The sequence below is a fragment of the Salpingoeca rosetta genome (genome assembly GCF_000188695.1).
Source record: "Salpingoeca rosetta unplaced genomic scaffold supercont1.16, whole genome shotgun sequence".
NCBI classification, from domain to species: domain Eukaryota; class Choanoflagellata; order Craspedida; family Salpingoecidae; genus Salpingoeca; species Salpingoeca rosetta.
The window spans coordinates 233,475-245,974 of record NW_004754918.1 but is presented as its reverse complement, the minus strand read 5'-3'; the positions used below and the strand labels follow the sequence as shown (position 1 = coordinate 245,974).

General features: G+C 54.1%; 4 protein-coding genes across 4 annotated transcripts in view; 3 read left to right on the top strand and 1 right to left on the bottom strand.

Moving 5' to 3' along the window:
* PTSG_07031 (uncharacterized protein) overlaps window positions 1-2,502 on the top strand; it is a 2,987-nt gene extending 485 nt beyond the window's left edge. Inside the window, exons 2-6 of the mRNA XM_004992386.1 lie at window positions 375-525; window positions 1,030-1,145; window positions 1,399-1,589; window positions 1,810-1,869; window positions 2,097-2,502. Coding sequence (XP_004992443.1) covers window positions 375-525; window positions 1,030-1,145; window positions 1,399-1,589; window positions 1,810-1,869; window positions 2,097-2,251 — 673 coding nt within the window. The 3' untranslated portion in view covers window positions 2,252-2,502. The remainder of the gene's footprint in view (window positions 1-374; window positions 526-1,029; window positions 1,146-1,398; window positions 1,590-1,809; window positions 1,870-2,096) is intronic.
* Window positions 2,503-3,716: 1,214 nt separating this feature from the next.
* On the top strand, window positions 3,717-5,050 carry PTSG_07030 (uncharacterized protein; the record flags this gene model as incomplete). Its single annotated transcript, XM_004992385.1, has 5 exons — window positions 3,717-3,723; window positions 3,999-4,050; window positions 4,198-4,279; window positions 4,489-4,560; window positions 4,865-5,050. The coding sequence occupies 5 exons, from the start codon at window positions 3,717-3,719 to the stop codon at window positions 5,048-5,050; spliced, it is 399 nt and encodes a 132-aa protein (XP_004992442.1).
* Window positions 5,051-5,740: 690 nt separating this feature from the next.
* PTSG_07029 (uncharacterized protein) lies at window positions 5,741-9,402 on the bottom strand. Its single transcript, XM_004992384.1, has 5 exons — window positions 8,575-9,402; window positions 8,208-8,373; window positions 7,876-7,908; window positions 6,674-7,579; window positions 5,741-6,342 (listed from the first exon to the last, which is right to left on the bottom strand). The coding sequence occupies exons 1-5, from the start codon at window positions 9,061-9,063 to the stop codon at window positions 6,059-6,061; spliced, it is 1,878 nt and encodes a 625-aa protein (XP_004992441.1). The 5' UTR covers window positions 9,064-9,402; the 3' UTR covers window positions 5,741-6,058.
* Window positions 9,403-9,947: 545 nt separating this feature from the next.
* Window positions 9,948-11,271, top strand: PTSG_07028 (ATP phosphoribosyltransferase; the record flags this gene model as incomplete). The annotated part of the gene is made up of 2 exons (XM_004992383.1): window positions 9,948-10,450; window positions 10,787-11,271. 2 exons carry the CDS (start codon window positions 9,948-9,950, stop codon window positions 11,226-11,228), a joined length of 945 nt encoding a protein of 314 aa, XP_004992440.1. The 3' UTR covers window positions 11,229-11,271.
* Between the last annotated feature and the right edge of the window lie 1,229 nt (window positions 11,272-12,500).

Sequence of the window (12,500 nt, the reverse complement as noted above, 5' to 3'; positions counted from 1 at the left end):
GTGCGTTGTGCGTGTGCGTGTGTGTGTGCGTGCGTGTGTGTGCGTGTGTGTGAATGTGAATATATGTGTGTGTGAATGTGAATGTGAATGTGTGTGTGTGTGTGTGTGAATGTGTGTGAATGTGTGTGAAATGTGAATATGTGTGTGTGTGTGAATGTGTGTGTGTGTGTGTGAATGTGAATATATGTGTGTGTGTGTGAATGTGTGTGTGTGTGTGTGAATGTGTGTGTGTGTATGTGTGAATGTGTGTGTGTGTGAATGTGCATGTGCGTGTGCGTGCATGCATGTTTGCAAACTGTGTGTACATGTGTGTGCTAATGTCAGTGCTGGCTCTCGGTGTTGTGGCTTGTCCCGCTTCTGTTGGTGCTTCGCAGACGGCTACCGCTGAGTTTTGCCAATCTGAACAACCTGAGGTGGCTTGATCTGGGCGAGAACCCGTGGGACACGTCGTTCATTCCCCTGAGCGTCGCAATCAACCCAAAGTCAGACACCAGCGACAAGGAGCGCCGCGCGTGTGCCGCTCGCGTAAGTGTGTGCACGTGTGCGTGCGTGCATGTGTAACGGTGTTGTTGTTGTTGTTGTTGTTGTTGTTGTTGTTGTTGTTGTTGTTGTTGTTGTTGTTGTTGTTGTTGTTGTTGTTGTTGTTGTTGTTGTTGTTGTTGTTGTTGTTGTTGTTGTTGTTGTTGTTGTTGTTGTTGTTGTTGTTGTTGTTGTTGTTGTTGTTGTTGTTGTTGTTGTTGTTGTTGTTGTTGTTGTTGTTGTATACATGTGTGTGCATGAGCTGTTTGCGTGCATGAGTGCATGCGCGTGTATGTCGTGGACAAGCCGTGTTACATGGACGGACTCCGCATCCATCCATGAAAGGTGTTGGTTTGCTTGTCTTTGCGACCGATGTTTCATCCATGTTCACCGTGTTGTGCACGACTTGTTCTTACGCGCACGCATGTGCGTGCGTGTGTGCGTGTGTGTGTGTGTATGTGTATACATATATGTGTGTGTGTGTGTGTGTGTGTGTGTGGTCGGCCGTAGGTTCGCCGGTACATTGAGAACTTGAAGCACGAGGCGGAGAAGCTTGCAGACAAGCTCGAGCGGCAGGAGAAATCAAAACAGAAGAAGCAGAAGAACAAGGACGATGAGGACCAAGGGTGCGTTTCCGTGTGCGCGCGTGTGTGTTGGGGGATTGTGTGTTATTAATGTGTGTGCATGCGTGTGTGTATGTATGCATATGTGTGTATGTTTATGTGCATGTGTGTATGTTTATGTGCATGTGTGCATGCGTGTAAATGTGTTTGTGTGTGTGTGTACTTGTTCTTGCATCTTATGTTCATCCCCTCTTGGAGTGTCCAATCCTCAACCACTGACACAATCACACACACACACACATACACGCGAACGAAGGGCACTAGCGAAGAAGACGGGAAAGAAGAAGAAGAAAAAGACAAACAAGAGCAAGCGCAAGAAGGAAGAGCTTGAGTCCTTGTACAAGCTTGGTGATGAGGACGACGCAAGGCACGCCCCCTCCAATGCCGCCACAGCCACTTCTGCTACCAGTGGTGATGGCGGAGACAAGGACACCCTTCTATTCTCTGGTATGCACACACACACACGATATGGTGTGTATGTGTGTTTGTGCGCATGCTTGTGTGTGTGTGTGTGCTTGTGTGTGAGGGAGTGGGTGTGTATTGCGTCTGTCCGTTGTGTCTGTTCACTGCGTCTGTTCGTTGTGTCTCTTGTGATTCACCAAGTGTTCTTATTCACACACACGCCCCCTCTCTTCCCCGCTTCCGCCCCATTTGCTGTGCTTGGCAGCTGGGCCCAACAGCGAAGAAACAACGCGTCAGACCACCGCGCGCAGAGCAGAGCAGAACCGTATGTTGTTGTGCATCTGTGTGTGCGTGTGTAAGTTGTTGGTGTGGAAGGGCGGGTGGATTGAGAGGGCGTCGTCGTGGGGATGCGGGCTTTTCTTTCTCACACGCTCGCGCTGACTCGTCCATCCACACACACACACACACACACACACACACACACACACACACACACACACACACACACACACACACACACACACACACACACTCGCGCGCGCGCCTGTGCAGGGATGGCGACTGGAATGATGATGCTGGCTGTGGTGGCTGTGGTTGTCGGAGTGTTTGCTGTCCTGCATCAAGTTGGGATTGTGGACCTGAACCGCGTTGGCGGCGCGCTTCTGGACCTCGTCGCCCTTCTCAGTGGATCCGTTACCATCTACTGATGTGGGCTCTCGCTCCACGGCTTGCATTGCATTGTAGTGCAGTGCAGTGCAGCGTGCCTTGCCTCGCGTTGCAGTGTGCCTCTTGAGTCTTGTGTCTTGCGTGTGCCATGCGTACACACGCTTGCTTGCCTGTGTTTGCTTGCTCTCTCTTTCTCTCTGTTTGCATGTGCGTGCATACACTACATACACACATTGTGTGGGACCGACTCCGCCCCCCCCCCTTTGCACAGTACACAGCCAAGCTTACCATCTCCTTGCCTCCTGTCCTCATCTCGAAGCAATCATTGATCGCTTGTTCCAACAAGGGCAACAAGACAGCAACAGCACAAACACAGCAACAAGACAGCAACAACAGACAACAACAAGAAAGACAGCCGAAGGTTAATGGTTGGTTGGCTTTGGTTGACTTTGGTTGGCGCTGTCTCCTTGCTTGCTCGTCTGGTTTCCTTGCTTGCTCGCACATCTTCAAGTCTTCTTGCTGCTGCTCGACCTTTCCTCCTTTTTTCGCCTTTGTTGATTTTTGAAAGCTTAGCGGATGCGACCAGCACCCACGGTTGGGCACCAAAGCGACCCGCATGTGCACGAATGCAGTTCGAATGTTACGGTGCGAAGCGTGGCGTTGCAGAGAGCTTACCTACATCTTTGTTAGATTTTCGTTGAAACCGCACGACGAAAAAACCGTTGGCGGTTCTTTAGCGTTTCGCTTCTTGCCTGCAAGCAAAACAGCAAGCAAGCAAGGAGCAAGCGAAACTCCAACCAAAAATCGAAAAATCCTCACCACCGCTTCGACCTTCGCTTCGTTTCGCGTGTCCCTCTCTGCAACCACTGCCGCCGCTGCCATGTGATTGATGGTGGGAGTTTGCGTGCGTGCGTGCGTGCGTCAACTGACTGACAGCCCAGCCTGACTGTTTTCCTTTCCCGCTTTGCTTTGCCTTTTGCTTTGCTTTGCTTGCAGCCAGCGGGCCAGCAGTCAGGTGTTGTGCACACAACTCACACACTCCCCGCCACCTTTTGCTTGGCTTGGCTCGGCTTGTGTGCTGTATTTTCGCTGCCACAAACAAAAAGCCACCGCTCGTCGATCCATCTGGCTGGTGTTGGCGCTGTTGTTGTCCTCATCTGTGCACGACAAAAGCCTGAGCCCACACACACACACACACACACACACACACAACTCCCACATCACTGCTTGGTAGGTAGCTGCTGCTGCCGCCGTTGCTGATGCTGCTGTCGTTGTGTTGCAGCATCACATCATCACATCATCACACATGCGCTTCACATCAGCCGCGTGTGGATGGCTCACATCTTGCTTGCAGATCATCATCACACATCCAATCATATCACTCACGTCCTTCCCTCCTCATCGTTGTCACGCTCACGCCTTGCCATTGTGCTTGTTCGCTGCAGCTCCATCCCACCGCAAACAACCTCAAGCACGGAACGAACAGGGAGGCAAACAATCGCCATCATGGCAGGTGCGCGCGAACAAAACCCACGTATCGCATTCCCAAGCACATCTTGGTTGTTGCCTGGATGGGCACAACAAGTGATTTGTGTTGGTTGGTCCCGCACGAACTTCACATGCCCCATCGTGCTTGCTCAGCTTTGGCTGTGCTTTGTGGGTTGTTGCTTGTCTTGTTGTTCCTCATCATCCAACCCATGATGCGCAACCTTTCTTCCGTATCTCTCTCTCTCGCTCACTCTCCTTTCATTTTCTCATGACTTGCATCGCATCCATTTCACAACACAGGCCGTGACTCCAGCATCACCATCCAAAGCCAACCGGCATCGCCCAACTTCCTGTGAGCTTGTTCTGCATGTGTGTGTGTGTGCATGTGTGTGTGCACCTGTGGTTAAGTACATGTACCTGTGTTTCTCCGCCACCATGCCACACACAAATCGGCGTCTTGTGCTCACGACATGCTCGCTCGCTCGCACATCTGCTGCAGGCGTCAGAATCACGACATCTTGCGTGACCTCACACAGCGCGTTGCAGAGCAATCCATCCAGGAAGCCCGCATCCTTGAACTGGTGTGTGCGAGGGCAGTGGTGTGCGCGTGCTGTCGCTTCACGACAAGACAAGCTTGTATTGCATGGATGCTCTTGTGTTGCTCTTGGTTTGCTCTTGGTTCGCCCGGTCTGCTGGGTGCGCTCATCTTGTTTCACTCAGTGCCCTCGTCCCTGATACTACTCTCACATGCTCTTCTTCCATCCCAATCACTCGTTCACACCCACCTCAGCTTGGCCAACCAGCATCCAGGCGCCCAATTGGTGGAGACATTGAATTCAAGGCGAAGAAACACACCATCAAGGTGATGATGATGATGGTGATGGTGCACACAGCGCCTAGCTTTGGATGTGTGCCGTGTCCTGCTGTAGTTGCGCGACAACAGCACCTGTTTGTCAAAGAGCACGTTTTGCATTGCATTGGTCTGTGCGGCTCTTGTGCTTGTGCTGCATTGCACTGCGTCGTTCAGCCAACACATGGTTGCTCACCTCGAATCCTGCTGCTTCCCCATCCTCTCCCTCGCCCCTTTCTCTCCTCCTCGCTTTCACCATCACCATCACCACCACCACCGCCGCCGCCGCCGCCGCCACCGTCCTGAATGAAACCAGATGCGCGATGGGAGGCAACCAGGGGAATCCCTTGTGGAGTTCAAGCCTGTGAGCAGGGCTCACTCGCCCATTCCCATGTGCTCCATCCGCGACCTGTCAGATCTCAAGCCCAGGCTGCGAGCCAGCAAGGTGCACCACCGACCCACCCCCAAGAAGCAGCTCAAGTTCAAGCCCGTGCGCTCATGATGTGATGTGTGCGTCGGTGTCCGCACTACCCCTCCATCAAGACCTGGTGCAACACCCTGCTGCCTCACCTGTCTGCGTCCGGTGTTTCTCTGTCTTCACCGCGCATGTCCTCTTTCGCATTGATCACCATTCATTCATCTCCCAAGCTCGCAGCCATTTATATTTGCGTTGTTGTGATTTAACGTATGTGTGTGTGTGTGCGCGCGCGTGTGGGTGCAACTATTTCATTCCTCCATTGTTTTGCCTCTCTGACCTCTTCGTCTGCGCATGCTTTGGCGCTTTTTGCCTTGCCTCGTCCTCTCGTTGCTGTCGCCATTTCTTGTTGTTCACTTTCACATGCCAGCACATGTGTGCGCGTGTGTTCGCATGAATCGTGCGTGTCTTCTTTACCTTGTTTTGTGCTTGGGCGCTGCGCGCCCGCCGTCTGCTCCGCTGTGGTGCCAACGTACACCGTGCGGCTACATGAATCCTCTCTTCACACACACACACACACACACACACACACACACACACACACACACACACACACACACACACACACACACACACACTCACACACACACTCACTCACACACTGGACACACATGCGTGTCCCATTCTCGTTTGACTTCTCTTTTTCTCGTGTTACAACCTCCCCCCCCCCCCCATTTCTTCTACCTGAGCCCTCGTAACTCCGTTTGTCACACTGTTGGCTTGTTGATACCAGCGAACACCAATGGCGCACAGCCCAATTCAATTCAATTGACTTGCTTGAATAAACATGATACACTCCAACCACCCCCGCCATAGTCGGTTTGAAACGACTCATGCATGCCACATCGTGTCATGGTCGAAAACACGATGACCGAACAAAACCCTTAGTGAACACTGCAGGCGGTCGTTTGGTGTGGCTGGTCGCAAACGCATGTACGGATGCGTGTAACACGGTGAAGAGACTTTCTAGTTTAGTTCATATAGAGAGGCGAGGGGGACAGCATGCATGGATGCAGCGTCATCATACGCCCAGGCTTACAAAGCCAGGTGGATGTCTGCTTCGTTCACGCCAAACTCATCCAAGACGTGCGTCATGTTCACGTTGAAGGGCATGCTTGCAAGCAAGCGGGCCAGGGCCAGGTTGTACGGCTGGAACAACCCACGCAACAGCGCCTCCGTCCGCGCCGGCATGCGGCCACGTGAGCGGCGATTGTTTGACAGGCCGCGTTCGAACCAGCGCATGTCCTCCACATCAAATGGGCGCCCAAATGCATCTGTCACGCGCTTCACCGCCGCCACGGGTTCCGCTTTCAGCTCCCCTGCGGGCGCGTGCGTGCGTGTGTGCGTGATTGATTGATTGATTGAGAGAGAGAGAGTGTGTGTGTGTGTGTGTGTGCGTATGCGTATGCGAGAGGGTGAGCAAATGTGAGTGAATAAGTGTGTGTGTGTGAGCAAATGTGAGTGAGTAAATGCGAGTGAGTTAGTGAGTGAGTGTGTGTGTGTGTATGTGGGTGCGTACATGAGCGAGTGTATAAACGTGTTCTCCTTATGTGCACAAGCGCCCATGTATCGCCTTGGCTCGCCACCTCTACATCCTTCCCCCCCTCGGGCAACAAATCCGCATCGATTGCATGCACGATGCACACGCACCACTGGTGAGAATGATAAACTGGTCCGGCTTGAATCCTGCGCAGAGGAAGTTGAAGAGCTGGTCTGCGTACAGGCCCATGTACGCAAAGCCGGCGTGCCTGTTGACCGCATGCGCAGGCTTGTTCATGTCTGCGTCGTAGTTGAGCGTAAACTTGACGAACCACGGTTGCTTTGCGTCCGCCGCCTTTGGCTTCATGCACTGGTGAAAGGCGTCATATGCCGCGCGAATATCGCGGCACTGCGCCAAATCAAACGGCCCGCCAGCTTCCATCCCCATTGCCGCCTTTGTCGCAGTGCCACTCGCCTCCTTGTTGCTTTTCCCTTTGTTGGCACTGGTATCACCGCCACCACTATGGCCACCACGACTGCCACCGTTCTTGGCAGCGGCACTTGCGCCCTGATATGCGGTATGGGCGCGCTGCAAGCCGTCCAGGGAAAGCAGAGCCAGGGTTGAGTTGTAGCACGAGCGCAGCAGGCGCACCTCCTCCGAGATTAGCCCGCCAAAGTCCTGCGGGGTTGCGTCCTCTGGGCGCAAGGCATGGTGGTAGGAGCTCCACGCACGCGCCACGGGGTCGCGCAGGATTGCGACAAAGGTCGTCTGCTCTGGGCCGGGCAGCATTTGCCACATGTTGTATGGGCGACGCAAGTCCGACATGTAGCGCGGCGTAAACTCAAATGGCACCGTATCTGGTTTGGCGTTGCCGTGGCATGCGAGCGTTTTGGCGTCGCACTTGATGTTGAGCCCCAGCTTGCCCCACTTGGAGCCATACCACTTGACACGGGAGACGAGGCGCGGCGCCAGCTTGGGGGAATCATTCACGTATTGCCGATACAGCAGGTCCCCATTGAATGCGTGAATCTCCTTTTGCGTTGACATGATAAACCCTTTCACCATGGACAGGTAGGCTGCGAAAAAAGATCGTTTGTGTGTGTGTATGTGTGTGTGTGTGTAATTGTGTGTGTGTGTGTGTGAGTGAGTGAGTGAGTGAGTGAGTGAGTGTGAGTGAGTGAGTGAGTGAGTGTGTGTGTGAGTGAGTGAGTGAGTGTGAGTGTGTGTGTGTGTGTGTGTGTGAGTGTGAGTGTGTGTGAGTGAGTGAGAGTGAGTGTGATTGAGTGTGTGTGCGTGCGAGGAGGAAGGGCATAGGGCAAAACCGCGGGATGGATTCTTGCCAGCAAAGGCTGTACAGCACAATCAAGCGCACCAGCAAGGCTCGTGGTTCCACACTTTTGACAGCCTGGAATCGCCGACAATACATACGTATTTGTGCAGTGCGGTGTGAGAGCTTGCAAGCAACCGTAGCAGTTGCAGGTCATCGTGGTGATGAGCACCAGAGACAGAGACAGAGACAGAGACAGAGACAGAGACAGAGACATAGGCAGAGGAAGAGACAGACGTAGAGGCAGACAGATGCAGAGACAGAAAGGCAAGCACAGACACACACAGACATATATACACAGACACACAGACACACACACAGACACACAGACAGCTGCATTCACTCTCGCCCAAAGCACGCATGCATTGCTCTCTCACCAATGCCAATGAGGCGTGGGTAGAGGCCTTGGTCCGTGATGTTGGCTGGTGCCAGCAAATTAGGCAGCATCGTCTGCGACCAGCCTCCCCCGCTGCCTTTGCCTTGCTGCTGCTGATGCTGAAGCTCAGGACGTGTATGTGTTGCCAAAGGTTCCCTCTCTTGATCCTGTGGTGGGAGATGCCAAGAGGGATAACATACAGGAGAGAAAAAACAGGAAAATTGATGTGAGGAAGCAAAACACAGCCAGCAAGGCAAGCCAGCCAGCAAAGCAAGCCAGCCAGTCAGACAAGCCAGCAGCACCCTCCCAAAAAGCCAGTGCTGCGTGTTTTGTTGCTTGCAAGCAAAAGAAAACAAAGGACAGCAGACCTGCAAGGTTTCTTGGTCATCGTCATCAAAGTCGTCGGTGTCGTCGTCGTCGTTAGAAGCCGCATGCGAAGAATGGTCTGTTCCACCACCAGAGGGGTCTTGGAAACGGTCGCTGTCGCGCAGGTGCATGCCAGCCTCAGCAGCAGCAGGAGGCTGGCTGTGTGTGCCTTCTTGGCCAGGCCGCTGTTGTGTGCCGGAAACGGCCAAGCCGCTGTCCACTCCCTGTGGGCGCCACCGTTGTTGTGTTTGTGCTTGTGCTTGTGCCTGTTGCTGTGACTGTTCCTGCACGTCTTCAGCTTTGATGCTGGCAGCGAGCATGTGTTGCTGCTGCACGACGTAGCCGCCCAACAGCGCCGATCCAAACGCCACAACCACAACCACCAGTACAAACGTGCAGGGCCCAATCGATGGCAGACCCCATGACGACGACGACGACGACGAGGCGCTGCCTCTGCTGCTGCTGCTGCTGCCGTTGCTGGAGGGCGGCATGTCAACGTTGGTGTATTTGTGTGTTTGTGTGTTGGTGAGATGCTGTTGGGGTGCGTTGGTCGAGATGTGACGTGGGCGTTGAGTTAGTGGGTTGCGCGACGACGCAGGCAGGAGCGGCTCCCATATGGCACTACTGTTTTTGGTGTCGGTGCAAGCAATTTTCCGCGGGTTTGTGTGTGCGCCAGCTTCTTTGTGTTACGGGCCACTGCAGCAAGCAGCACACGTCATCATGGTGAGTGCGATGTTGAGGGGAGTTTGCAGCGATGCTGCTGGCAGCCATCGTAGCTCTGCTGGCAGTGGCACCAGTGTGTGTCTGTGTGTGTCTGTGTGTGTCTGTGTGTGTGTGTATGGCACCCTCCTCTTGTGCACATCCCTTTTCTGCTGTTTGGTTGCTATATCGCTGGGTGTTGTTTGTTGCTTGTGGATGAGTGGCTGCGCGTTTGCTACTTCGTGAACGCGTGTGACGTGACATGTGACGTGCAATGATGCTGCACACGCCCCGTTCCTCCAAAATGGATTGTTACGGCCACCTGTTGCCGCATCACGACTGTTCTTCAACAGTCCAGTGCCATCATCGGCCTGTGCATCACGTAGTTGTGCACACCCACAAACACACGAGCACGCACGGACGCGCATCTACCCACAGCCAGCCACAAACACAAACACACACACACATAGATATACGCACGCACGCTAGCACACACACACACACACATAGATATACGCACGTACGCTAGCACACACACACACACACACACATAGATATACGCTAGCACACACACACACACATACCCACACACACCAGCACACACCAGCACACATACACGCGGCAACACAAATACACAAACACAAGCACAAACACAAGCACAGCCAGACACTGAGCCATGCCACCCGTTGGTGCGCAGCCTGATGGCTATGACGGCCACTCACGCACAACCTCAACATCGTCTTCACAATCACAGGACACGGGTAACAGCAACAACATCCTGCTGGCGGTGCCGAAGAAAGGGCGACTGTATGAGCGTGTGCTGAAGATCCTCGATGGCGCGGGCTTGGACCACGTGAGGGCGCCCCGCCTGGACATTGCCAACTGCACGCGCGAGGACGTGACGATCGTCTTCCTGCCTGCTGCCGACATTGCCACCTACGTGGCTGAGGGCAACGTGGACATGGGCATCACCGGCGAAGACATCATCGCAGAGTCGCAAGCCAACGTGGACGTGCTCATGAAGCTGGGCATGGGAAAGTGCAAGCTGTGCTTCCAGGCGCCAAAGGGCACCGTGTCCGACCCGAGCGAGCTCATTGGCAAGCGCATCGTCACCTCCTTTCCAAACCTCACCAAGACCTACTTTGACAAGATCGACCCCGGTCACACCACCTCCATCAAGTCTGTGTGTGTGTGTGTGTGTGTGTGTGTGTGTGTGTGTGTGTGTGTGTGTGTGTTTGTGTGTGTGTGTGTGTGTGTGTGTGTGTGTGTGTGTGTGTGTGTGTGTGTGTGTGTGTGTGTGTGTGTGTGTGTGTGTGTGTGTGTGTGTGTGTGTGTGTGTGTGTCGAAGGAGAGGGCGACCGAGGAGGACGCTTCATGTGTGTGTGTGTTTGGGCTCTAGCTTACCATAAGACGTCTCCTCTCACGCACATCATCACCACAACGCCACCACCGCCACCGCCACCGCCGCCACCACTGCTACTACCCATTCGTGCCCCGTCGGACACACCCTTTCAGATATGTCACGGGGTCTGTGGAGGTTGCGCCGTCGCTGGGCTTGGCAGACGCGGTTGTGGACTTGGTTGAGACGGGAACGACGATGCGTGCTGCGGGGCTGGAGAACGTGGGCGAGGTGATGCGCACGGAGACGGTGCTCATTGCCAACCCGCACTCGACACACCACAAGATGATCCAGACCATACACAAGCGCATCAAGGGGTACATCACCGCCACCCAGCACAGCATGATCACGTACAACTGCCCTAAGGACAAGATTGAGGCGGCGTCCAAACTGACACCCGGCCACGACTCGCCAACGATCACGCTGCTGCACGACGAGCGGTTTGTGTCCATCACGGCGCTGGTGCGCACCAAGGAGATACCGCTGCTCATGGACCGCCTGCAGGAGATTGGCGCCCAGTCCATCGTCGCCATCCCAATCTCAAACTGTCGCTTCTGAGAGAGAGAGAGAGAGAGAATGTGTGTGCTTGTGCGCGTGCGTGTGTTCGAATGTGTGTGCGTGTGTGTGTGCGCGCGCGCGTGAGAATGTGAGCATCTGTCTGTGCATGTTTCTGAGTGTATGTGTGTGCGTTGGCGTGCGTCTCTCCCTCCCCCCTCCCTCTCTGTCTGTGAGTTTGAAGCACCGTTTGGCTGTCATCCTGTGCATGCTTCGATTGCGTCAATTCATTGGTTCAATTGCTTCAGCATGCATGCATGGTTGCCTCTCATCTTTGTTTGCCCTTTTCTCCTGTCTTGTTCCGCTTCGTTCGCGATTGCCTTGCTTCCCATCGGTTGCCTTGCTTCCCATCGATTGCTTTGCTTTCATCTTTGCGCCCTTCCCTTCGATAGGCTCGTTACAGCCGCCAGCCGCCAACACCACATCGTCCAACACATGTGCTTCTTCGTCACTGTTGGAGAGAGCCAGGAGGGAGAGAGGAAAGAGGAAAGAGAGAGGGAGGGGGGGGGAAAGAGTACAAGGCAAAGAGTAAGGAGATGAGAGGAGGAGGGGACGGAGGAAGGCAAAACCCATGACACGCAAACACACACAGACACACACACACACACACAGACACAGACACACACGCACACACACACACACACACGCACACACCCTATATCTATGTCGTACAACATTGTCCGTTTAATGAGGGGCGGCAGTGTGAGTTGGCAAGTGGGGAAGAAGGGGGGTGGGCGGAGGTTGTAAACGAATGGCGTCGCAATCGCACAGGCCGAAGCAGTGTCGTCATCAGTGCCATCACCGTCATTGTCACATCGTCGCCAGCAAAAGCATCGCCAACGAGGACAGCAACAACAGCAGCAACAGCAACAACAGCAACACGCGCACACAGGCACTGCAGCTCTCCAGGTCCCGATTGAGCCCTCAAACACACGCACGCCATGCACACATAGACAGCACAAAAAGGAGCACACGCAACTCACACGCGTTCCACAGAGACACAGGAGACACACCAGCAGGCCTGCCAACGAAAATTGGCGGGAACACAACGAAGAGGAGATGCACGTGCAAACCCATGCACACAGCTACTAATCAATGGGTGGGAATGACGCAAGAGCAACGAAACTGCGACGGGAAGACCAACACACGCAGACACACGCACGCATGAGAAGGAAACGCAAAATGTATACAAGCAAAGCAACACGCAACCACACACGGCAAGCAAGGCAAGTCCGGAAAGGGGGGGGGGAGAGAGAGAGAGAGCAATAAAAGGAA

What these genes read in the sequence shown, in the direction of transcription:
- PTSG_07029 (XM_004992384.1), bottom strand. Translation starts at nt 9,063, where the DNA reads ATGCCGCCCTCCAGCAACGGCAGCAGCAGCAGCAGCAGAGGCAGCGCC. An exon ending in ATGACCAAGAAACCTTGCAG is followed by an intron (nt 8,374 to 8,574) that starts GTCTGCTGTCCT and finishes CTCCCACCACAG; the next exon opens with GATCAAGAGAGGGAACCTTT. An exon ending in CCCACGCCTCATTGGCATTG is followed by an intron (nt 7,909 to 8,207) that starts GTGAGAGAGCAA and finishes CGGCGATTCCAG; the next exon opens with GCTGTCAAAAGTGTGGAACC.